General features: G+C 43.3%; 1 protein-coding gene across 3 annotated transcripts in view; it reads left to right on the forward strand.

Moving 5' to 3' along the window:
• The window catches only part of SH3RF3 (SH3 domain containing ring finger 3), a 410,835-nt gene extending 386,056 nt beyond the window's left edge, over positions 1–24,779 (forward strand). For all 3 annotated transcript variants that reach the window (XM_028512030.2, XM_036026638.1, XM_036026639.1), the window contains one exon: positions 22,542–24,779. In XM_028512030.2, the coding sequence (XP_028367831.2) occupies positions 22,542–22,710 (169 nt within the window). In that variant the 3' untranslated portion in view covers positions 22,711–24,779. The remainder of the gene's footprint in view (positions 1–22,541) is intronic.
• The last annotated feature ends 1,820 nt before the right edge of the window (positions 24,780–26,599 follow it).

Below are 26,599 nucleotides of genomic sequence, written 5' to 3' on the forward strand. Positions count from 1 at the left end.
GCACCCCACCCAGGAAGCAGCTTTTCTTGAAGCTCACCCCACTCAAACATCTTAAAATTATAAAAAATTACCTCCAAAACAGCTTCAAATGTATATACTCTGTTGGGTTGAACCATATAATAACATTCACTTTTTAAAAAAAAAAACAAAACCAGTAATTTCATAAGAGTTCAGCCTGGCGGAGATGTCCAACTCACAGCCCAGCATGGCTATGAATGTGGCCCGACACAAAATCATAAATTTACTTAAAACCTTCTTTTTGCTCATCAGTTTTCATTAACATTTGTGTATTTAGTGTGTGGCCCACAACAACTCTTCTTCTTCAAGTGTGTCCCAGAGACACCAAAAGGTTGGGCACCCCTGCAGAGTTTCATAAAAGTGAGTCTAATTGCGGTGACATGGCCCACTGAGGCCTTGGACTGTGGGACCATGGGTGCTGAATTTGACAAAGGGTCAGAGGCTGGAGTCTTGCTCAGTGGGTCAGCTTTAAATAAGGGTTGGAAGGTGCTGTGGAGAGAGGAGGTGACATCAAATTAGGATAATGGGAAAGTACTTTCTAAGTTCCTTCTCATTGCATCATTGATTAAATGGTAAGAATAAGAAAACAATCCTGGCAATGCTGTCAGAATTCTTCACCCCACATGGCCACACCAACTCTTCCATGTGTGTTTCAGCACCTGTACCCTGAAAAGGCCACCACTCTCCTGAGCATCTGTTCACCTCTGGTGTCATGTCAGGGCTGGTCAAGGTTCAATATAAATCAGGATTAGCACACATTCCCTGTAAAGGCCCAGGTAGTAAATATTGCAGATGTAGCAGACCATAGTCTCCTTTGCAACTATTCACCTCACCATGATAGAATAAAGGCAGCCATAGACCATATGTAAATGATGGACATTGAAATTTAAATTGCATGTAATTTTCTTGTGTCATGAAATATTCTTCTTTTGATTTATCTTTCAACCATTTAAAAATGTAACAACATTCATAGTTCTCAAACCACCCAAATCAGGTGCAGGCTACAATTTGGCAACCCCTGGTCTTGATGATGGGATTTAGAGCTGAGTCATTGGGGTGGCATTGAGATTCTGAGCCACTGAGAACAAATCTCTGCCCAAGGATCTGGAGGGACAACATGGGCCAGCAATTCTTGACTTCTGATAAACAGGGAAAGTGTAAGTCTCTCTTTACACCTACTTTTAGACTAACAGGATTTACAGAATGCTCTGGGCAGGGGTGATATTCAGAACACTTAACAGTTGGTATGGATTCTAGCCATGAACCTCCAGGACAGCCAATCTCTGAATGTAGTTTAATATCTGCCAACATCCCAGTTAGTCCTCCCAAGAACCCTATGAATTCAGTAACCCCATTCTATAGATGAGAAAAATGAGGCTAAGTAAAAAGGCTGAGCAATTTGCTCAAGATCACACAGCAAGTCAGCAGCAGAGCCAGGGATTGAACTGAAGCTTTCCAGCCCAAGAGTACAGACTCTGAACCACCCTATTTTGTGTGGTGCATTGTCAGCAGCCACCTGTGTTCACCTGGCCCACAGAGGGATCTAGGTATGTTCAGTTGTAAATAGTATGAGTGTGTCTCAAGATATCAGCATCTGTTTCTGTATCCTCTATAGTGGATCACTACCCCACTGTCTGTCCAAGGTATACCTGTGGTTCTGACCCCCCAGCAGGACCCATTCCAATTAAGTGCCTTCCCACAGTAAGATCCCAGGCCCTCTGGAACTGGATTCATATACCACACATACCACATAAACAACACACATACTCCACACAAGCACACACATTACAGAAGCACACACCCACCACAACAAAAACACAGTATGCAAACATCTCAACACACAAAAACATATTGTACATAACACATAAACATTAAAACAAAAATCCAAAAGCACCACATAAACACATTAACATAAACACACACTACAACAAACACACAAACACACACTGAATATACACCAAACACCACACACCACAAAACACACCAAACACATAACACACAAACACAGAAACACAAATATACCACAAATACATACCACACAAACACTCAAGTAAACACACACCACCCGAATACCACACATTACACAAACACACACTACAAACATATACCACACAAACACACACATACCACAAAAACACACACACACAACACAAACACATATACCACACAAGTACTATTCAACACACACACAAGCACACATATATACCATGCATGCACACACCAAATACAGCACACACACCAAACACCACATACCACATCAATCACTACAACAAAGTCACCACAACACACAAGCACATACAACACAAACACAAAACACATCACAAATACACATTTCACAAATAATACGCATTACACACATACTATAAACATACAAACAACACAAATACATATCACACAAACAGACATCATAGCACACATACCAAATACCACATAACTACATTTGAGACAAACACAATAATACACAAATACAGACTACAAATAAACAAAAATACCACATTGACACATACAACAAATACCACAACAAAGAAACACATATCTTATCTTACAAACCACACACTACAGAAACATACCACACAAACATTGTAATACTACTCAAACACACACATACCACATAAGCATACAAACACACATAAGCCCAACACCACAAATACACACCATACATACATACAAATACCACACACCACAAAAACTACAAACACATGAGCACAACACACAAATGCCATACACAATGCAAATACAACACACACATCACACAAACACCACACACCACATAGGCAGACACAAACCACAAAGAACACATACCACACGAACACAAAAGCACCACACAGCAGCCAAGTAAACACACTACACACAACCACATACATCACAGAAACACACATGAAATACCACGCAGCACACAAATACATTAAAACATACAAATAGGCATAATTACACAGCACATAAACATACACAGTACACAAACATATACCACAAATGCATGTACCATTCACTATAAAAACATTAAACAGTAAACATAAAAACAGATACCACAATTACACGAAAATCACATTAACACACAAGCCAAACATATTTTATACACACAACAGAAACACCATAATACATACCACAAACACATCACAAAAACAACACACAAAAATACACAAACACGCACCTCAAATATACATTACACATACACACCACATAAACACATACCACACAAACAACACAACACATATATTACACAAAAACAAACACACTAAAAATACAAGCTACAAAAACACCAAATCACACAACCATAATACACCACAAATGCACAGCACACAAATATGACACATCTCACAAACACACACACCATGGAAACACTACATAAACTCACAACACCCACACCACAAATACACATATACCACTCACCGCTGAAACACATACAACACACAAACACACATACTACACAAACACAACAGAAATACCACTACACAAATACCACACACCACACAACCACCACACCTATGCAAACACATACCACTAATACACAAACACACCACAAAACACAACACAGCACAAATACACATCACACCAAAATACCAAACAGTGCACATATCACACAAAACTACACATACTACAGAACACCATGCACCACACAATAAGAAACAACACAAAAATACACTTAACACACAAATGCCGTGCAAGCACATAGCATATAAACACACAAACAACAAATGAAATATACACCACTCAAACACGTAATCCTTACAAATACCACACAAACCACATAAACATTTAAAACACCCAAACACATACCATGCAAACACACAAAACACAAACACATGAAATAAACACCACAAACACATACCACACAAATATTAGACAGACACACAAATGCTACAAATAAACTATACCACACAAACCACATATACTACACAAACAAAACACACATACCCTAAAAACACTAAAACCACAAACACCACTCAAACGATACAAACCATATAATCACAGACACCACACTATCACTACACATCACACATACCACACAATCATGCAAACACCACACAAGCCACAAACACCATATAAACAACACACACATACCACACAAATACCACACGAGCATACACAATGCATGAACAACACCCAACATATACAAACACACACATTACAAATACACAGTGCATAGGACAAAAACATACAAACATAAATACACCATATACCTACAAACACATACCACATGAACACTACACCACAACACACAAACATACTGCTCAAACACACCATCAAAACTCCACATAAATAGTCAAATACAAACTCTAACTTCATATATGCAACACACAAAAAACACCACACAATATTCTGCACAAATTAACATGCACTACAGAAATAACACAAACTACACGTATACTGCAAAAACACAAACACTACAAATACATGCACACCATGCAAACACCTGTGAAATACAACACACTGAACACACACACATAAATAGACACCATAAAAACATCACAACACAAAAAATACCACACAAGCGCCCACAGAATTAAATCATCACATAAATACATAAACACAAATCTCAAATACACAAAGCACAATCACCAAACACCACAAAAACACCACACAATACACAAACACTTTCACTCCACAAACACACCATGAAAATATCACAGACCACACATACATACATATACACACTACAAATACACAGTACAAATACACTCAAATAACACCAAACAGATACCATATAATAAGTACACACACCACAAATACACCACATAAACAACACACACTACACAAACATATACCCCACACAGATACACACAGTATACAAACATGTACTGCTCAAGCACACACACCACACAAGCACACACCACTAATATACACACAGACCATGTGGCAGGAGCTCCACCTGCAGAGCCCCCCATCTGCCACAAATAAAAATAAATCTACTAAGACATGATCTGTTTGGGGAGGAAAGATGGCCAATCTCTCAAAGGAGAAGGGCCTTGAGCCTGTTCCTCAATGGGCTTTTAATGGGTTCGATTTGGACAGGAATACAGGTGAAGCTCATCAATCATTGTCAGGCAGTAATGATCAAGCAATAGATAACATTCAAAGAACTAAGGGCTTATTCTGAGTCAGGGTCAGATAGCTAAAGGGCCATAAAACTTTGGGAAACAAACTCATTTTATGCTTGGATCCTTGTCAGAAAATGTAGGGCATTCTTAGTAAAGCAGTTTTCACAGGATTTTATGCATTCTTTCTTAGGCTTGATCACCCCGGGGAACCACCTGTTCCTGCCCAAGGCAGCACCACCCTGCAGCATTTTTTCAGGCTTAAGTAAGTCAGGTGGGGGAAGTAAGGCAGCCAAGAGATTAGGAGACTTCTTACAGACAGAATGACAACTCAAGTTATGTCAAAACCAAGAGGTGAGGGTCCATCACCCCCTTTTTCTATAGTTCCCCAAGTTCTTCCCTGATGGCCCCATTGTGACTGTGCCTGTCTTAGGTCATCCTTCCCTTGAGGAATCCTACCCATCATTGGCTAACCCAGTCATCCACTAGGGGCTAAGCAGGGTGCAGTAAAGGGGGCAGAGGTGGTGCCCCTGACAGGAAGTTAAGCTTTGCCTCCTTATTGGCTTATGGTCTCAAGGTCTTTTACTCAGCCTTAGCCTTGGGGGGTTACAGCTTCTGAAACCAGGCAGGGTGGTTCCCAATAAGACCACACAAACAGGCACCCTACACACCTGACACATCACACCACACACACCAGTTTGTCTCTCTTAGTCTCTGTGTGTGTCTCTCTGTCTATCTCTCTCCAGCCTCCCTTTTCTTCTGGGGGAGCCTCCTCCAACTTTGGGCCACTCCTCTATGGAACCAACCCCTGGCTACCTGTGATTTCTGAATATGGGTTCTGGTCCTTCCTCTCCAGATCACAAAGTTGGTGGCTCTTGCAAATGACAAACTTCTACATATTTCAAACCTTCTCTCATGTCTTCCCTAGGTTTCTGTTCTTTCCCAGATCCTACAACTTCCAGATTGCTCAAAAATGTCTTTAAAGACCTCGTTAGAAAAAAATCACTGAAGTCTATGATTACCTAGGAGATTCAGAGGATTCTTCCTATTTTCTGAATATTCCAACTAAACAGTGGGTTATGGCACCCAGAGCCTCTTGGTGCCTTCTTGTCCCCAGCACTCTGCACAGCTCATTAGTGACCAGAACACCAACCTCCTCACCCATAAGCTACTTTGTCTTGAGAGCCCCTGGAAGGTGAAAGCTAAGGACATGACAATGAAAATGATCACTGTCCAGGCTGGGGCCAATCCTAAAAGCACTTGGACTCAGGTCCTGCAGGCTTGTGAAGAGAGAAGTGGCTGTGACAAGAACCCCTGCTATGGGGTCCTCTGAGGAGAACCTGCTGTGTACAAGGCCACTTTATGATTGTGTAGGTGGGAGAATGGGTAGAGGGAAGGCTGAATCTCAGACTGAGGCTGCTACCACCAACACGCTGAGGAGGGGTGCCCCCTCTTGCCTGGCACTGCTAGGCAGCATGTGCAGCAGAGCCACTGTCTGCATCTCTTAGATGTCTCCTAAGTACAAACCACCTTGGGTCTGACCATCTATCCCCTAAGGTTTGGGGAAGACAACAGGAGACCTGTTAGAGCCAAGCCCACAAGACTAATGTATAAACCAGAGGGCCAGTTTCCAACCCATCCTACAAAACTAACATTTGGGAATCTGGACATATTCATGCCCTATGGACAGCATGCAGAGGGAGCCACATTTCTGGAAGTTGCTTGGGGAAATCACAGTGGGGTGTGGTTTCATAACTAATGTCCTGTCTACACAGCAGAGATCTGCCAGTCCTGGACAGGTCTGGCTGCATTCCTAGGCAGCCACCTCACTGCCCTCGTTCTCCAGGTGTTTGCCCTCTGGCTGTCTTATATCTTGGCAGTATTTCTGAGTGGTTTTGAGGAATCAGCACACTTGCCACTTATTGGCCATTTCACTCCAAATAAAGGGGTTATTTTGAGCCCCAGTTCCCACATATATAAAATGGGGAATAATAATACCTACCTGATAGTTATAATATTTGTAAAACACCTAGGTTAATACCTAAAAAATTATGAGCACATATACAAGAGCAACAACAATAATATATGGAATGACAGCCCTGGCCAGTGTGGCTCAGTTGATTGAGCATTGTCCTGCAAACCAAAAGGTCACTGGTTCAATTATCCATCAGGGCACTTGCCTGGGTTGTGGGTTCACTCCTCAGTTGGGGCATGCACAAGAGGCAACTGGTCAATGATTCTCACATCAATGTTTCTCTCCCTCTCCTCCCTCCCTTCCCATCTCTCTAAAATCAATAAAAGAAAAAATATTTAAAAACTTTTAAAGATAAATGACATATATACTATTATATCATATAATGTATACAATCATAGATAAGGATTCTTCCAGTGCTGCCTGGCATGCCCTCTCCTATTTTTTATTGCCACAGTCTTTTTTCCTCTATGTTCACACAGGTAATCTATTCATCCTCACTTCTTGCTGGCCTGTAAGTTGTTTGGTTTTGTCAGGATGTAAAGTTTTTGGCTTTGATGTATTATGTGTCATGGTAGACAGAATAATAGCTCCCAGAGATGTCTGTGCCCCAATTCCCCCAAGTGAGATTATTCCCTATTATCTGAGTGAGCCTACTGTAACCACAAGAGTCCTTTTAAGTGTAAGAGGGAGGAAAAAGATAAGGATACAGTGATATGATGGGAGAAAGACTCACTTACCCTTGTTGTCCTTGAAGATGGAGAAAGGAGTCTCCAGCCCAGGCATGCGGACAGCTCCAAGGAGCTGGAAAAGGACAGGGGCACAATCTCCCATGGAGCCTTCTGAAGGAACCAGCCCTGCTGAGACTTTGATTTTTATCCCTGTGAGACTGTGTGGGATGACTGAAAAAATCACAGGATAAGAAAGTTGTGTTTTATTATGCCACTAAATTTGTAGAAATTTGTTATAGCAGCAATAGGCAACTAAAATACATGTTGATATTAAGAGTGTAATGTCCAAAGTATAGATGTGTCCTTAATATTTCCTAGCAGGACACTGCTCTGTTATGACCACATTTCACCAACTTGGGGACCATGTGTCTTCAACAGTGCAGAAGCAAGTGTTCCAAAAAGTGCCAGGTGGAGGGCCCCCTTGTGATTCCTGTTGTAAGGGAGGAGAGCAGATGACACAGGAGGACAATCCAAACAGCACAAATGAGGCTAATTGCAAAATTTACTGGTAAAAATTCCATCTGATTTTGAGCTTTTTGATTCTCTGAGTCCTATCTGAAAACAAGATATGTTTGATATAACTTATCTTAGTGCGAGACACTCTCATTGATTTGTGACTCCATGGTAATGACCTACAGTAGCTGCCATCCACAAGTGTACATAATAGGAAGTATCAATTAATTTTTACCCATTCATAGTAGCACTTTATTTTATTTTACTTTACTTTATTTTATTTTATTTTAATTGTTGTTAAAGTACAGTTTTCTATCTTTTACTGCCATCCCAGCCCAGCCCCTAGCCCTTAGCCCTCCCCAATTCCTTCCCATTTCCACCCCACACTAGTTTTTGTCCATGTGTCCTTCATACTTGTTCCTGTAAACCCTTCCCCTTTCCTGCTGAAATTCCCTCCCATCTCCCAACTGGTCACTATCAGCCTGTTCTCTATTTCAGTGTCTTTGGTTATATTTTGCTTCTTTGTTTGTTTTGTTGTTTGCTTCCTGTTAAAGGTGAGATCATATGGTATTTCTCTTTCACTACCTGGCTTATTTCACTTAGCATAATGCTTTCTAGTTCCATCCATGCTGTCACAAAGGGTAGGAGCTCCTTCTTTCTTTCTGCTACATAGAATTCCATCGTGTAAATGTACCATAGTTTTTTGATCCATTCATTTACTGATGGGCACCTAGGTTGCTTCCAGCACTTGGCTATTGTAAATTGTGCTACTATGAACACTGGGGTGCCTAGGTTCTTTTGGATTGGTGTTTCAGGGTTCTTAGGGTATAATCCTGGTAGTGAAATTGCTAGTCAAAAGGCAGATCCATTTTTAGTTTTCTTAGCAAATTCCATACTGTTTTTCATAGTGGTTGTACAAGTCTGCAATCCCACCAACAGTGCACTAGGGTCCCCTTTTCTCCACAGCCTCTCCAACACATGTTGTTCATTGCTTTGTTTATGATGGTCATTCTCACCAGTGTGAAGTGGTATCTCGTTGTGGTTTTAATTTGAATCTCTCTGATAGCTAGTGATACTGAGGATCTTTTCATGTGTCTCTGGGTCCTCTGTATGTCCTTCTTGGAGAAGTGTGTGTTCAAGTCCTTTGCCCATTTTTTAATTGGGTTGCTTGTCCTCTTAGAGTGGAGTCATGTAAGTTCTTTCTATATTTTTTGGAGATTAAACCCTTGTCTGAGGTATCATTGGCAAATATGTCTTCCCATAGAGTTGGTTCTCTTTTTATTTTAATGCTGTTTTCTTTTTTTAAATATATTTTATTGATTATGATATTACAGTTGTCCCATTTCCCCCCTTCCCTCCCCTCCACCTTGCACACCCTCTCCCACCCACATTCCCTCCCTTTAGTTCATGTCCATGTGTCATAAGTTCTTTAGCTTCTACATTTCCCATACTGTTCTTACTTTCCCCGTCTATTTTTTACCTACAATCTATGCTACTTATTCTCTGTACCTTTTCCCCCTCTCTCCTCCTCCCACTCCCCTGTTGCTAACCCTCCATGTGATCTCCATTTCTGTGGTTCTCTTCCTGTTCTGGTTGTTTGCTTAGTTTTCTTTTGGTTTTGCTTTAGGTGTGGTTGTTAATAATTGTGAGTTTGCTGTCATTTTACTATACATTTTTTAAAATCTCCTTTTCTTCGATAAGTCCCTTAACATTTCATAAAATAAGGGCTTGGTGATGATGAACTCCTTTAACTTGACCTTATCTGAGAAGCACTTGATCTGCCCTTCCATTCTAAGTGAAAGCTTTTTTGGGTAGACTAGTCTTGGATGTAGGTCCTTGCCTTTCATGACTTGGAATACTTCTTTCCAGCCCCTTCTTGCCTGTAAGGTCTCTTTTGAGAAATCAGCTGACAGTCTGATGGGAACTCCTTTGTAGGTTACTGTCTCCTTATCTCTTGCTGCTTCTAGGATTCTCTCCTTCATTTTTACCTTGGCTAATGTAATTATGATATGCCTTGGTGTGTTCCTTCTTGGGTCCAACTTCTTTGGGACTCTCTGAGCTTCCTGGACTTCCTGGAAGTCTATTTCCTTTGCCAGAATGGGGAAGTCTTCCTTTATTATTTGTTCAAATAAGTTTTCAATTTCTGACTTTTCCTTTTCCCCTTCTGGTACCCCTATAATCCGGATGTTGGAATGTTTAAAGATGTCCTGGACCTCCCTAAGCTTCTCCTCATTTTTTTGAATTCTTATTTCTCCATTCTTTCCTGTTTGGTTGTTTCTTTCTTCCTTCTGGTCCACTCTATTGTTTTGAGTCCCAGTTTCCTTCCCATCACTATTGGTTCCCTGTACATTTTCCTTCATTTCTCTTATCGTGGCCTGCATTTGTTCATCTAATTTGTGACCGAAATCAACCAATTCTGTGAGCATCCTGATCACCAGTGTTTTGAACTGTGCGTCTGATAGGTTGACTATCTCTTGGTCGCTCAAAAGAATGAGTTCTGGGGCACTGATTTGTTCTTCTGTGTGAGCCATCTCTCTCTCTCTCTCTCTCTCTCTCTCTCTCTCTCTCTCTCTCTCTCTTTTGGTCTGCTAGCTTCTGTTACAGTGAGGGGCGAAGCCTTAGGTGTTCACCAGGGCTGGGCACCCTAGTCACTAGATTGTGACATTGTACGTGAGGGCAGGGTCGAGAGGGAACAATGGCAGTAGCTCCATTCTCCGTGGGATCTCAGTCCCTTCCCTGGGATCCTGGGTTGGGCGCTGTGCCCTGCACCACAATCACCACCTGACTGGGTCTGCCAGCTGCCACTTGCGTAGTCAGGGTCCACCTGCTGCATTCTTGCCCGCCCCAGATGCCTTATGCACTCCCGGTTGCCTTATGTACCCAATTCCCCCTGTTCTATGCGCCATGCGCCCAGCTGCTCATCTTTGCCCCTCCTACGGGCCTTGATGAACAGGTCTATTTCAACTTCTTGGCTGTCCGACTTCCATTCATATACATTTTCTGTCAGTTCTGCGTGTTATTCTGCCTCTAAATTGTTGTTCCAATCTTGGTTGTGCATGGAGGCACGGTGTGTCCACCTATGCCTCCATCTTGGCTGGGAGTCTTAATACTGTTTTCTTTAGCCATGCAGAAGGTTTTTATTTTGATGAGATCCCATTTGTTTATTCTTTCCTTTATGTCCCTTGCTCTAGGGGACATATCAGTAAAAATGTTTCTGCGTGAAATATCTGAGATTTTCCTGACTGTGTTCTCCTTTAGGACCTTCATGGTGGCACGGCTTATGTTTAAATATTTTATCCACCTTGAATTTATTTTTGTGTGTGATGTAAGTTGGTGCTCGAGTTTCATTTTTCTTGCACATAGCTGTCCAGTTTGCCCAACACCATTTGTTGAAGAGGCTATTTTTTTCTCCATTTTATGTTGCTTCCAACTTTGTCAAATATTAATTGACCATAGAGACTTGGGTTAACTGCTGGGCTCTCTGTCTTGTTCCATTGGTCCATGTGCCTGATTGTATACCAGTACCATGCTGTTTTGATCACAGTGGCCTTATAATACAGTTTGATATCAGGTATTGTGATCCCTCCTGCTTTGCTCTTCTCTCTCAAAATTGCAGCAGCTATTCGGGGTCATTTATAGTTCCATATAAATTTTTGAAGTGTTTGTTCTATGTCTGTGAAATATGCCATTGGTACTTTAATAGGTACTGCATTGAATCTGTAAATTGCTTTGGGTAGTATGGACATTTTGATTCTTCTGATCCATGAGCGTGGTGGATCCATGTTTCCATTTGTTTGTGGTTTTCTTGATTTCTTTCTTCAGTGTTGTGTACTTTTCTGAATACAGGTCTTTTACCTCTTTGGTTAGGTTTATTCCTAGGTATTTTATTTTTCTTTTTGCCATATCAAATGGGTTTTTTTTGTTGATTTCTGCTTCTGCTGTTTCATTGTTGGTATACAAATATGCCTTTGATTTCTGGATATTGACTTTGTATCCTGCTATTTTGCCAAATTCATTTATTAGGTTGAGTCTATAGGATTTTGGTTGAGTCTATAGGATTTTCTATGTACACTATCATGTCACCTGCAAACAGTGACAGTTTTGTTTCCTCCTTTCTGATTTGTATGCGTTTTCTTTCCTTTACTTGTCTGATTGCTGTGACTAAAACTTCCAAAACTATGTTGAATACAAGTGGTGAAAGTGGACAAACTTGTCTTGTTCCTGATCTTAGTGGAAAAAATTTTATTTTTTTCCCATTGAGTATGATGTTAGCTGTAGGTCTCTCATATATGGCCTTTATTATGTTGAGGAATGCTCCCTCTATTCCCACTTTGCTGAGTGTTTTTATCATAAATGGATGCTGTATGTTATCAAATGCTTTTTCAGCATCTATTGATATGATCATGAGGTTTTGTCTTTGTTTTTGTTTATGTGATGTATTACATTTACTGATTTGCGAATATTGAACCATTCTTGCATCCCTGGGATGAATCCTACCTGGTCATGGTGTATGATCATTTTAATGTATTGTTGGATGTGGTTTACCAATACATTATTGAGGATTTTAGCATCTATGTTCATCAGTGATATTGGCCTAAAGTTTTCTTTCTTTGTGGTGTCTTTATCTGGTTTTGGAATTACGATGATGCTAGATTCATAAAAAGAGTTTTTATGGGGTTAACTCTTCAGTGCTTTGAAGAATTCTCCCGTGAAACCATCTGGTCCCAGGCTTTTGTGTGTTAGGAGTTTTTTGATTATTGCTTCAATTTCATCTGCTATTATTGGTCTACTCAGACTTTCTGCTTCTTCATAGAGTTTTGGAATATTGTAATTTTGTGGAAGATACCGGCCTGCAGTATCCATCTCAGCCATGGATGTTCGTCAAAACATGCTAAAAACATACACAGAGACAACCAGGTTCTGTGGGGGAATAGGAACAGAAGGGCCACTCCTCACGTAGGGAGCACCTTGGCCACCCTCTCTCCTGCAGGGTGCCGCTTGGCCATACCCAAGCAACTTTTTATTGAGAAAACAGATTTAGTTTGTGGATTCACAGTCTGGCAGAAGATCAAAAGATGTAGGTGATTTACAAAGGTGGGGACAGAACTCCTGCTGAAATTCTGGGCAAGGGTTGGGGTTTTTAACGTATTGCTTAAAGGGCTAGTTTTGGTTTCCTGTCTGTGCTTTTAAATTCCAAGTTAATAACATCCTCCAGCAAACAGATCTCACAGGATCTTGCATATTCTATGTCCCAGGCCTGATCACCCCAGGATCCCGCCATTTCTGGTCTGGGCTGTTTCGCCCCTGCAAGCCTGAGAAGAAAGGCAGCCAGGAGACTTGGATTTCTCACATCCAAGAGCAAAGACTCAGGCTTTGTCAAAGCCAAGGGGGCAGGGGTTGATGTCAATCACCCCTTCATTTCCACAGCCCCTTCTGTCAGGGCATTCCCACATGATCGCATCTGTCATAGATTCATTCTCTTTCTTAGAGAATTGTTACCTGTCATTAACTGCCGATCATGCCAGGGAAATGCCTCCTTAGTGGCTCCTGGTCCAGAGGTCTTTCACTCAGCCTAAGTCACAGGGGGTTATAGCTTCCTGAGACCAGGCAGGGTGGTCCCCAACATATTTTTCCAGAAACTTGTTCATTTCACCTAGGTTTTCAAATTTCTTGGCATACATTTCTTCATAGTAATTTCCTACAATTCTTTGTATTTCTGTGGTATCAGTTGTAATTTCTCCTCTTTCATTTCTGATTTTGTTTATTTACATCCTCTCTCTTTTTTTTCTTGATTAGCCTGCTTAAAGGCTAGTCAATTTTTTTTTAATCTTTTCAAAGAACCAGGTCCTGGATTCATTAATCCTTAGAATTGTGCTTTTAGTCTCTATGGCATTTAATTCTGCTCTGATCTTGGTTATTTCCTTCCTTCTACTTGCTCTGGGCTGTCTTTGTTGTTGTTCCTCAAGTTCTTGTAGGCATAGGGTTAGACTGTTTGTTTGAAATGTTTCTATCTTTTTTAGGTAGGCCTGTGTCACTATGAACTTCCCTCTCAGGACTGCCTTCACTGTGTCCCATAAGTTTTGGGTGTTGTAAGTTCATTTTCATTTGTTTCCAGAAACCTTTTGATGTCTTCCCTAATTTCATTCTTGACCCATTCATTGTTTAATAGCATGCTATTTAATCTCCATGATTTTGAGTGTTTGGGGTTTTTTTTCTTTGGGTTGGTTTCTAGTTTCAGTCCCTTGTGGACTGAGAAAATGCTTGATATGATTTTCAATTTTTTTTAATTCATTGAGGCTTGTTTTGTGTCCTATCATGTGGCCTCTCTTTGAAACCATTCCATGTGCATTTGAAAAGAATGTGTATTTAGCTTCTTTGGCATGAAGGGTTCTATGTATATATCAGTTAAGACCATTTGATCTAGGGCATTGTTCAATGCCACAATACCTTCGTTGATAGTTTGTGTGGAAGATCTGTCCATTTTTGACAGTGGGGTGTTAAAATCCCCTACTGTGATTGTGTTGCTATCAATATCTTTCTTGGAGTCCTCTTAAGATTTTCTTTATGTATTTGGGTGCTCCTGCATTGGGTGCATATATATTTACAATGTTTATGTATTCTTGGTGGATTCTTCCCTTGAGTATTATGAAATAACCTTCTGCGTCTCTATGGCTTTTTAATATTTGCTTCCGGCCCTTCACTTTTAGTCTGTGTAAGTCTTTTGTCCTGAGGTGGGTCTCTCATAGGCAATGTATATGTGGGTCATGCTTTCTTATCCATTCAGCTATTCTATGTCTTTTGATTGGAGCATTTAATCCATTTACATTTAAGGTTATTATCAATAGGTACTTATTCATTGCCATTTTCATACCTGTGTTCCCCCCCCCTCCTTTCTCTCTCTCTGTTCCTTTCTTTTCTGAAAGTAGTCCCTTTAGCATCTCTTGCAGAGCTGGTTTGGTGGAGGTGTACTCCTTATTTGGCCTTCTATCTTGATTGAGAGCCTTGCTGGGTAAAGTAGCCTTGGTTGCAGACCTCTGGTTCTCATTACTTAGAATATTTCTTGCCATTCTGTTCTGGCTTGGAGTGTTTCCATTGAGAAGTCAGCTGCTAACCTTATTGGGGCTCCCTTGTATGTTACTTCCTGTTTCTCCATTGCTACTTCTAACATTCTCTCTTTGTCTTGGTATTTTGCCATTTTAATTATGATGTGTCTTGAGGTGGGCCTCTTTGGGTTCCTCTTGATTGGGACTCTGTGTTCCCTGGATTTGTGTGACTTTTTCTCTCATCAAATTAGGGAAGTTTTCCATCATTACTGTTTCAAATAGGTTTTCTATCCCTTGCTCTTCTTCTCCTCCTTCTGGTCTCCCTGTTGTACGGATATTAATACGTTTCATATTGTCCTGCATTTCTCTTAATGCATCTTCATTCTTTCTGAGCCTCTTTTCCTTTTCTTGCTCATTTTGGGTGGGGTTTTTTTTCTACTTTGTCCTCCAGCTTGCTCATCCAGTCTTCTGCTTCATCGATCCTGCTTTTGATTCCTTCTACTGTGTTCTTCAGTTCAGAAATTGTATTCTTCATTTCTTTTTGGCCTTTGTTAATAGTTTCTATTTCCTTTTCCATGTTGCTAGTTTGCAGTGAGCTCGTTTTAGTTTCCCTGTAGTTTCTGGTAATTCACTATGAGCTCATTGAGCTTGCTGATAACTTTTGCTTTCAGCTCAATATCTGATAGTTGAGTTGTCTCTAATTTCATTTAGTATTCTTTCTGAGGCTTCCTCATTTCCTTTCATTTGGGGATTGTTTCTTTGTCTTCCCATTGTTTGTGAGACTCTTCTTGTTAGCCTCTGTTTCTTAAATTGATCTGTTCTGGCTTCCCGGGTTTATGGTGTAAACTTCTGTGATAGAGTACCTGTGAGATTCAGTGGTACAGTCTCCTTGATCTCCTGAGCTCACTGTCTTGGCTGTCATTTAAGTTGGCTCTGTGTTTGTCTTTGGGTTTTTATTGTTGTTAGGTCTTTCTTTCGTGGTTCCTTCCCACCAGCTGGTTAATCAAGGGTCACTCTGTCCACCACCTCTTGTATTTTGTTGTGCTGGTGAGGGCAGGTTGTGTTGAAGCTGGTTCGTCCATGTGTACAAGGTTTTGAGGATTCTCTCTTGTTCTTGTTCAGTTGTTTGTACTGGGTAGTGTCTCCACTATTTAGTTGTATTTCCAGATAGGTCCTGGATTGAGGTTTGTGTGGTTTCCACTCCCTCCTTCACCTTCTTCTCTTGTTATCCATTGGTGGATCCTTTGTTATTGGGTTTCCTCTTCCAGCAGGTATCCTGGTGTTCACCACTTCCACCTACTCTTTTTTGTGATCATTTAGAGGGGGAAGGCAAAATGGTTTAACACAGCAAGAGAGTATTCTATGATATTTACAGTATCAGCTGGTAGAGAAGAGATAGGAGGTCCTTTGGCTATGTATAGTGTTAACCATGATATTCCACACAACTAGCCACTTTTTAGAAAATATGGAAAGAAAGTAAGACTCTTGTTGGGGAGGGAAGTGTTGTGACTTACATCTAGAAGGCAGCAAGGTTGTGGGAGGTCAGATTCTGAGGTAATGTGAGAGTAAAGGATAGTAAATAGGTGTAGTGTGTGAGAGAATAGAGTTAACCACTACAGTAATAAAGTTCAGGAAATCGTGAAGTGAGCTAAGATCTGGGATAGGTGTTGTGTAGTATTTACAATTGTATGAAACAACTATTATTTAAAATAATATTTGAGCAACAATCATATGACAGAATGTATGTGATCTAGATAACAAGAATAGGAAGTATAGGACCTTGAGTAATGTGCTAATGGAACACAAGTGAAGTGAAGGACAGTAAATTAGCAGTACACTATGAAAGAGAGAACAGGGGAAACCTGTCAAATGATACAATATAACCAGCCAAGGGAAGGAGACTATACAGAAAGAAGAGGAATACAAAAATACTATTAAAATAAAAGATGTAAGAATAATGATAATACAAATATGCAATAACTTTCAGGTTCTCTGTAATAGCAAAGTGAAATTTATCTCACTGTCTCAGCTGTTGGGATGCCCCATCTTTGGGTCCACCTCTGGTGTTTCACAGTTCCAGGTTTTTTTTTTGTCTCACTTGTGGGTATTTAAAAAAAAAGTAGAAGAAGGAAGGAAGAAGAGATAAAATTGGAAAGCAAGGAAGAAGGAATAAAACAAGAAAGAAGGAGAGAAAGAAAAAAAGAATTGAGAGAGAAAAATAATAAAAATTAAAAAACAAAAAAATTACTTAAGAAATACCTCTTGCTACACCAGTTTCTCTGGTCTTGCTGTCTGCAGCAGGCTGAGGGACTTTTCTCCATTTCTGATCAGCACTCAGTCAGCCTTGCACTCGCACTCTCCCCCAAGCTAACTGGTACCTCTCTGTGGGCCCTTGAGTGTGGGATCCAGGCCTTTCTCAGCACTCTCCCAGGGGTTACCACTGTGGGCTGGGACCTTTAGCAGAGCTCACTGTCCCCAGATTGCAGGCATGGGTGCACACACTCAGCCAGGCTGCCTCTGGCCCCATGTGTTTGGGCACACACCCTTCCCGGTGCTTTGGGGGAACACAGGGCTTCCCTTGCCCGCTGGTAGGCGCTGCCTGGCTGGGTGGGGAGGAGGCTGGAATGCAGAATTCCCCAGACAGTGTCTCTCTTTTTTCACTTTTCCTTTTCAAGAAATTCCTCCTACTCAAGTCTGCCACTCTGTTCAGCGACCTGACATCTCACACAGCCCAATTCTCTAGCCAGACTGGGACTATCAGGGTCAGGCCACGTCGCAGCCTGACTCTCAGCTCTCTCCAACCAACATCCACAGACTGTGGGTACTCACAGCCCCTGTGTGTTTGCCACTTAGTCCTTATTCCCCTCTCTGTGACTTCATGCCACCCGGTCTCTCCCGGTGCTACTCAAATCTTGTTTGGCCAGAGAGGGAGCAGTTGACCCAGCTCTCTCCCAAGAACCCTGTGGCAGGCCTGGCAGCCGCTACTGGGCCTGGGGCTGTAGCCGCTCTAGTCCTCATACTGGTTCCTGGGACCTTATTGTCCTGAAGCACTCTCCTGACCATCTGGTTTTTCAATGTCCACTACAATTTTTGGTCTCCTATTTTCATATATGCTGGGGTACTACTGTTGGCTATTTGCTCTGTTCCTCTATAGACTGGCTAGGTTTTTCTCCTGTGTGTAGGGAAAAGTGGAATCTGCTCCCTCCTACCTTGCCGCCATCTCCTCCCAGGTATCAATTACTTTTATGCAACAGGAAGAATAGCTGAGAGTCTTGGAATGATCTGGACAGGCACATTAAATGCCTGTCTCATATGTCACATCATCCATTTGAGCTTATTAAGTCATTTAATTGCTCAGAAGCACCAAATTACTTTTTTCCTAACACATTTGCTTGTTTGTTTCAAATCTGGCAGTTGAAGCAAAAATCAGTCTTTTGTTCAGAGTACGAAAAACCATCTCCTTCTTTGCTTTGCTTTTCCTTGGGAAATTGAGAGAAGGATGCAAGTGTTTGGAAAGGAGTTGAGGATGGCAGAAAGCCACAGGGAGGACCAGGACTGGTCTTGGTATTTTCACACTCAGCCTGGGTGCTAGAGGCCTGGGAATGGTGCAGTCTGTGTGCAGTGCTGGATGATCTCACAGGTCATTGCTACATCCTAGAGGCCATCTATCCTCCTTCAGGGAGTGTCCTGGCAGGCAGCTGTTTTCATCACTGGACTGGGAGGAGGACAAAACTTACATTCTCCTTTCTCTCCTCCTCCACATCCCAAAAGTTAGTTTTTTTACTCCCAGGGACATCAGTGGAAACTAGCTCTGATGTCCTGCACCTGCAGCTATTCCAAGTCACTTAGGGTACCTGGCTGGCCCTGCCCCCTCAGAGGGAGGAGCTCTGCATGCCTGCCAAGTTAGCCCCAGGAGTCACCTTCCTTACTGTCCTCAAACTCTCCTGCTGGGCCTGGGTCTGCTCTGCCTGTGCATCATCCCCAAGCACCAGTGCCAACTCCAGCTGCCCTGAACTCTGACTTCTGTATTCCAACCCAGACAGGCCAGTGCCCTTGTCTCTGTGAACATGTGGAATGAAGGAAAATTAAATCTCCTCAGTAATTTTTTTTACTCAGCATGTCAATTCTCAGACATCAGTATGTAAGCATTCTCCCCTAGAATTTGTTAAAAATGCAAATTTCCTGGCTTCATTCCCCCAGCATCTCAGCAAGTAGGTACAAGATGGACACAGGATCTGTGCCAAGGTCCTGACATGGTGAGAAATGCTGACTTGGGATCTCTTTGTTTTACAATGAATGTCCTAGTTTCCTAAAAACCAGACTACCAGGTGAAAGGCTCCACATATGGAACCCCTTGATAACCCTTAGGACAGCCTGGTGTGGGATACCAGGGGCCATTTGTGTGGCTATGGTTGATGGGGAAAGGCAGGGACAGGAGGACAGGCCTTTACAGCTGGCTGGTAGCCCAAGGAAGACTGAGGGTAAAGGACACTTCCCACCTTTCCCATCCAGCCAGTGAGCCCCAGTGAGGGGCTTGGATACTGCAAGGGATGAGGGTGCAGCAGGGTGGTGTCTCCTCCAAGTTGTCCCTCTAATCCTGGTCGGGGGACCCTTCACTGCTTCATGGAGTTCCCATAGCCTTCTTCAGAAGAAGGAAAACACGAGAAGGGTATAGCAGACAGCAGTGAAGGTACATGCCATCTGTGTGACTCTGGACTTGGTGATGTGCCCGGGGCTTTGCAGGAAGAGGGCCCATGGTCCTGTGGGTTGGACAGGTCCCACTGCACAGGAGCTGCACTCACAGGCCTGAGAGCTGAGAGAGCCATGGATCAAGCCTTAGTCCCCAAGCAGAGAAGTGGCAGGACAGACCTGTTCTCCCGCACACACTTCAACTCCTGTTATCTTTCATTGCCCACAGATGGGAGCATCAGTCAGACTAGTGGCCTTCCAGGGACTGGGTCATCTGTTAATATGAGACAAGTGGGGGTAGGAGCTCTTTATTGGGATGCTGGCATGGAGCAGCAGGTTCTGCTGACCCCACTGCTCACTGCTCAGCCTCTCCATCTGGGAGCAGCAGAAACGTCTGGTCCCCAGCTGGCACTCATTCAACTTCTGCCCTTTCTGCTACTCCAACACCTTCAACCCCCTCCCCTCCAGTCCCTCTTCCAGTGCTACAGCCTCCCCTCCAGTGTGTCCTAGCAGGGCAGTAACTGGCCTGAGCACTTACTGTATGCTGGGCTGTTCTAGGTACTGGTTACACAGCAGGGAGCAAGGGACCACAGTTCCTGCCACCCATCACAGGGCTGGCACACCAGCATGGAGAACCCACAAGTATCGTAAATAGGTCATGGAAGGGCCTGAAGAAAGTGGGGAATGTTCTCGAGACAGGTGGAGAATTGCATTTTGGGCAGAGGGAACCCTCAGGAGTTCTCAGGTGGGTGCCCTGGGCTGTACCTGAGGGAAGTAGAGGAGAGCAGATGTGCTCAGAGGGTAATGAGAACACAGAAGTCTTTTCCCAACTTAGGCTTCTATTCTGAGAAAAGGAGACCACTGCAGCTTTCTGAGCAAAGAAGGGCTGTGACCTGCCTTATGTTTTCACTACTGTGGCTGCTGAGTGGACAGCAGATTGAAGTGGAGTAAAGATAAAGCAGGGAACATGCAGTAGGGCAAGTGCAGTGGCCCGTAAGAAACCCGTGGGGACATGCATGGTATGGTTATGGGAGAATGTGGGCAAAAGTGATTCAATGCATGCCTTCCCAGGCAACCCAGGAACTGCCCTCAGGATGTTGCCTGGTCAGTTAGGGAACAATTACTGGGCACCTTGGCCTGGCCAGAGTCCCCTGCAGCCCACCTCAGCCTACCCATATCTGTAGCAAAATTCAGCTAGAGGTTTTCAGGGGGTAAATGTGGCTACACCTAGCCTGCCACTGAACCTGTTCACATTTAGTTCTTGGACTTTGTCCTGCAGGACCTCAACTCCTGCACCTAGCATGGTGGGTAGGCTCTTCTCGACACCCCCTATACACCATCTCTAGCTGTGTGTGTTGAGGGTCCAGGACCCAGTCTGACATCAGATCACACACACCCCTGTAAGTTCCCGGAGTGGTAGGAAGGTTCAGTTGGCTGGAGTGGTAAGAACAGTGCAACACCTGCCAGGCTGGGGGTAGTGAGGGATATGGGCACAGGGGCACTTGGTGGTTTTCATGGATGGTGTTTTAGGAGAAGGCTGCTCCACAGAGAGAGCAAAGCTTCTTTTCAGCCTTCCTCATCCTTTTCTGATGCTTAAAGAACAGATGTGGGGGTGGGACGTGTGCCAGACTTGCCTGTGCTGATGCTGAGGCTCCTGGCAAGATGCCAGAAAGGGTCCCTTGTCTCAGATTGAGGGAGCTTTTGGGGGGCAGTTATAAAGAACAGCAGCGGGTGTCCACCCACTGCTGCACCTGCTGAGGCCTCCTGGGTTCCTCAGGGGCTGTGCCTGATCTGGTCAGAGCTCAGGCCCTCAGGTCCCCCTTCAGGTGCCCAGCAGGTCATGTCACCACTTGCATTATATGTCACGTTGGTCTGAAAATGAAGAGTGCAGAGTTTGGATGCCTCAGGGAGGTTCTCAGGTTTTTCAGGAATGAGGTGTGTGAAAAATTGGGCCTCATTTATGATGTGATCTCAGCCAGTTGAGGTGCTAAGGCCACAACATCTTATGATTTTTAAAAAGAACTACCATTTTATTAACACCACATCCAAAGCATCTTTATGCCTCACATGGGGCACCTGCCTGAGAGGTGTCCTCCACCTGCCTGCTCTTCAGGCAGTAAGGCTGACATTCAGGAGCTGAGGGCACTAGTACAGGGTCCTGTGCCAGGACAGGTCAGAAGGCAGGACACAGCCAAGTGTCCTGTCCTTACCAAATGCCTGACCTAGGGCTGAAGTGGCTGCCCCCCACTCCCTCCCACCCCATGAAAGGCCACAGTCTGAAAGAAGGATGTGACATGGTGGGACTGCACCTGGGGTGGAGACATTCCAGCTGCATAGATCAGGATCTAAAAGATATCACAGGGAGAAATTATTAAATTTTTAATAAAAATGAAAAAGTTTTAGAAAAATAAAAATTAAAGATAAATAGAATTGGTTTTGAAGTGAGAATAGTAACCCCAAATTGCAACCATTTACACCAAGAAGTGGAAAAGAAAATGAAGAGATCTTGCAGCAGACAGTGGGCCTGACCCTGGCTCATCTTCCAGCCTGTCTGGGTCAGGCTTACCCACTGCAGTGTTTGTCCCCCGTTCCCCTTCAGGTATCGAGTGGTGGTGTCATACCCACCCCAGAGTGAGGAGGAGATAGAGCTGAAGGAAGGCGACATTGTGTTTGTGCACAAGAAACGTGAGGATGGCTGGTACAAGGGGACCCAGCAGAGGAATGGCCGCACAGGCCTCTTCCCGGGCAGTTTCGTCGAGAGCTTCTGAGGATGAACTTTCCACAGCCCATCACCAGGGAAGAAGGCCTTCCAGGAAGCCCCAAGGTGCAAAAAGAGTCACAACACTCAAGGGTCTCAGGTGCCTTCTAAGGCCCCTGGCAGGGAACACCATAGCCTGGGGTTGGGGCCCAAGGGTGTGGAGGTCCCGCCTATACTCACAACCCCCAACTGAGAGCACACCCTGATGTTGTTCTTGGACAAGATGCCTACTACCCCTATGTGAACTGTAAAGAAATACCTTTGGAGAGAGAGGGAGATGCTAATGCAGGTGGACTTGCTGCTGTGACTTCTGCCAATCGGCCATGTCTTTGCATCTCCTGGTGCAAGTCTGGGAGCTACAGACTTGCACTGGGATGGGGCTGCTGGGCAGGCAGTGGGCATGGGGCCAGACAGTTTGCAGAATGGCTTCATGGGCTGTTTGGGCTACATGCAGGGTTCAGATTGCTCCATCACCTCTTTTTATACCTCAGTCACCTGCCGCCAAGCCACTCAGCAAGGGTGTTGCTGGCCATGGGCCTCCACAGAGGCACCACTTTCCCTGGAAAAGCAGCACACAGCTCCTGTGGGGCTCCCTTTGGGCTCTGTCTCTGCCGGTATTATGAACAACACTTTTTTTTGGCCACCACTGCCCCTTTGCATCACTTCTTTCTAACATCTTTTTAATGTAAAGCTGTTAGGCTTTATATATCTTTAATCAGTCACACATTGCCTATTTTTCATACATCTGGTGCTGCCTTTTTGTAATGACTTGGTTGAGCTTGAAAGAAAAAATGTCTGAGAAAACATCAAATAGGCAGAATTTTTATATTTACTACACGAATTTTGGAGAACTCTGAAAAGTCCACATTCTCAACACCACAGTGTTGGCTGCTGTTCCATGGGATAAAAGGGAATCCATTTAGGGGATGTAAGGGATTTTGGAAAAAGCCAATTTCTTTAAACCATTACCAAATTTCCATGCTTTGTTTAGACAGTGATAATTATTATTCACGAATTGGAAATATTTGGAGTAAAAGGCACTATAATTGCCTTTTGTGTGGCAGTACAAAGGACATGAAGGTCGACCCCAGCCTTAAAATGTGGAATTTCCCTTTTTTTGCTTTAACAACAATAACTACAATGAGCATTATCAAATTATGATTTCTGGCTATTGAAATGTGTAGTTTTTATGACAGTTCAAATGTAAGCCTTCAAAGTCTACAAAACCTTGTGAAGGTTTTGCCATTTAAAAAACAATACATAACTACTCCCTTATCAGGCAGCATGAGCCTTGGTCTAGATATTAGAGGTACAGTGAGAGTGACAGGAATGAGTCATCTCTGTAGACTGGAAGGATCCAGGAGCTGGGATGGAGTGAAAAGAGGAAGGGGCAGCTCTGACCTGGGGATCTTCCCCTAGGTGGAGTCCAAGAGATATATTCCTGGGCCCCACTGCCTACACTCACAGACATTGCCTACAGCAGCCCTGTCATGAGGCAGTCTTGCTTTCAAGAGACTCACACCTTAGGAATACATTCTCATCTGTTCAAAGTCACAGTTGTAAACCTTCACTATAGTTTTATAAAATCACTCAGGTTTAAATTAGGCTGAATAAATTAGCCTTTGGTAACATAAGACCTCTCTGATTTGGGGGGATGCAATGAGATCCAGATACATTCCCTCTCCTGGTGTGATGCTTCCAAATACAAATGCTTATTTTCAGAGTTCCTATTCTGGGATGTGGCTTAGATATGCATTACTGCCCCAAGGGTTAGCACACCGGTGGGATCACCCTAAAGAAAGGCTTGTTTCCTCTCTAAAAATAGACTTAATAGAATTGAGAAATTTGTTCTGAATCAGAAAAAAAAACGTTTAAACATAAGGAGTCCTGTGCATGAGTTAATGATAACCAGAGGGTACCTATTTGCCATGAGCTGCAAACTTAATTGCAAAAATTATGTGCATATTTTAAATCATGTCATCACCAAAAACATGCATGGATTAACATGCTGACTGAGGTAAGTGTTCTCCACTGAAACCAGTATTAACTCATTTCTCCACATAAGGAAAGTCTTTTTTTTTTTTTTTTTAATGACAGCTTTACCAAGCAACAGAATAAACTAACTTGGACCTTCTTTCCTCTCCTGGCCACCACCCACATGATGCTCATGGTAGAGGTAGATGGGAAGTGCTGAACAGCTCAGCAACTGTAGGTGAGGCGGCAGCCTATTGGACCCAGCACTCCTCACAGCAGAGCTGGAGAAGATGACCAGAGTCTTTGTAAGACATCAGCTGTCCCCACTCATAACAGAATCAGGGGTGGCCATTGGTACTGACTTAGGAAGGAAAGTGATGCTGTAGGCCCAGCCAGCCAGGTATCCTCTGAGGAGGGGCTCCCAGAGCAAATGCCCAGTACCCAGAGGGCAGGTAGGTATACAATAGGCCCCATATTTAGGCTGATTTTTCAAACAGGTTTAGTCAGATCCATCAGCCTTTATGATCATTTAACCAGCAGACAAGAGGATTAGACCCTTCCTTCAGGCCATCTTCCTCAAAGGACACATTCATTTTTGTTTACCACGGTATTGTCTAGCAATACCTTGTCTGAAACCCTCATATTTCACCCTGGCCCAGGGACTTACACATCTTGGTTGTACAGTTGCATTTGGCAGCCAGGGTGACTTGCTTGAGGAGCACAGTAGAGTCCACAGCCACCAATGACCTGAGGGGTCAGTGGACACCAAGGTGATGGGTACATGAGGCCACCGGAGAATAATGAGAGGGAAGTGGGGAACCAGAGCCAGGCAAGAACTTCCCTGATTCCGGTGCCCCAAATATGCTCAAGTGCCTGGCTGGGAATTTTTTTGCACTTTGCACAGTTCATACACACATTCACAGACCAATGTTTTTGTTATACACAAATGTCAGTGTGTGATTTTGGAAGAATTCATAGTGTTGACAAACTATGATGCCTGTGTTTCTGAGTCTTTAAATAAAAATGAACATGGACAGGTCTCGTATCTGGGTGGTAGGAACAGTGAGGGTGGGGCAAGGGCTGATGGGCTTGAGCAGAAACACCTAGCTTGATAGGAGCAGAACTTGGCAGGCACCAGCCCATGTCCCTGCTGGTCAGCCCGCTGACTCACACACCTGTCACCTAAGAGTGTTCCCTTGTGGGGTACATGAATTTGTGTCAGGGTGGTGGGCTGCCGAGCAGACTGAGCAGATTACCCAACCTGTGCTAGAGATCCACTGGCTGGGTGGTAGGTGTCTAGCCACAAGTTGAAGGACCCCTAGCTCCTTTCAGGGGTTCATTTGCCTGAAAGGTTTGTCCTTTGACTTTTTGCAGATGACTTACATTCCTTCTTGTGGGAACGTGCTTTGTGTCAGTAGTTATTCAAGTTCCTGGCAACCAGAAGTGTCTGGTACTGACCTCTCAGACAAGTACTGTCACAGCCTGCCCTTGTCTGTCTGGCCCTTGGGATCACAGGGTAGAGGAGACCTTGAAGCCACCAACAGGAGGGACTTCAGGAAATTGCCAACCTCCAGAAAGGTAGACCTGACCCAAACCAGCCATATAGACTATTGTTTGGCAGAGGGCTCTCTTGGTAGCCTGATATCTATCAGATGTTTCCAGAAATAGGCTCTCACTGCCTTCTTAGGCAACACAAATGCCTATATTCTTTGGCTATCATATATATGCTTGAGCTAGAAAGAAGCTTAGAAAAGAACCACTTTACTCTTCTATAAAAATTAAATGAACTTGTATAAGATAAGATAACATACCATGAGCTACAGGTAGGGAGAACAGTGAGGACCCAGCACTCCAGTAAGGAAGCATAGCACGTGTTCACCTACCTCTCCCAACAAGCCTGGTAAAAGATGTTCTTATATTCATTT

The sequence above is a fragment of the Phyllostomus discolor genome, chromosome 5 (genome assembly GCF_004126475.2).
Source record: "Phyllostomus discolor isolate MPI-MPIP mPhyDis1 chromosome 5, mPhyDis1.pri.v3, whole genome shotgun sequence".
Classification (NCBI taxonomy): Eukaryota; Metazoa; Chordata; class Mammalia; order Chiroptera; family Phyllostomidae; genus Phyllostomus; species Phyllostomus discolor.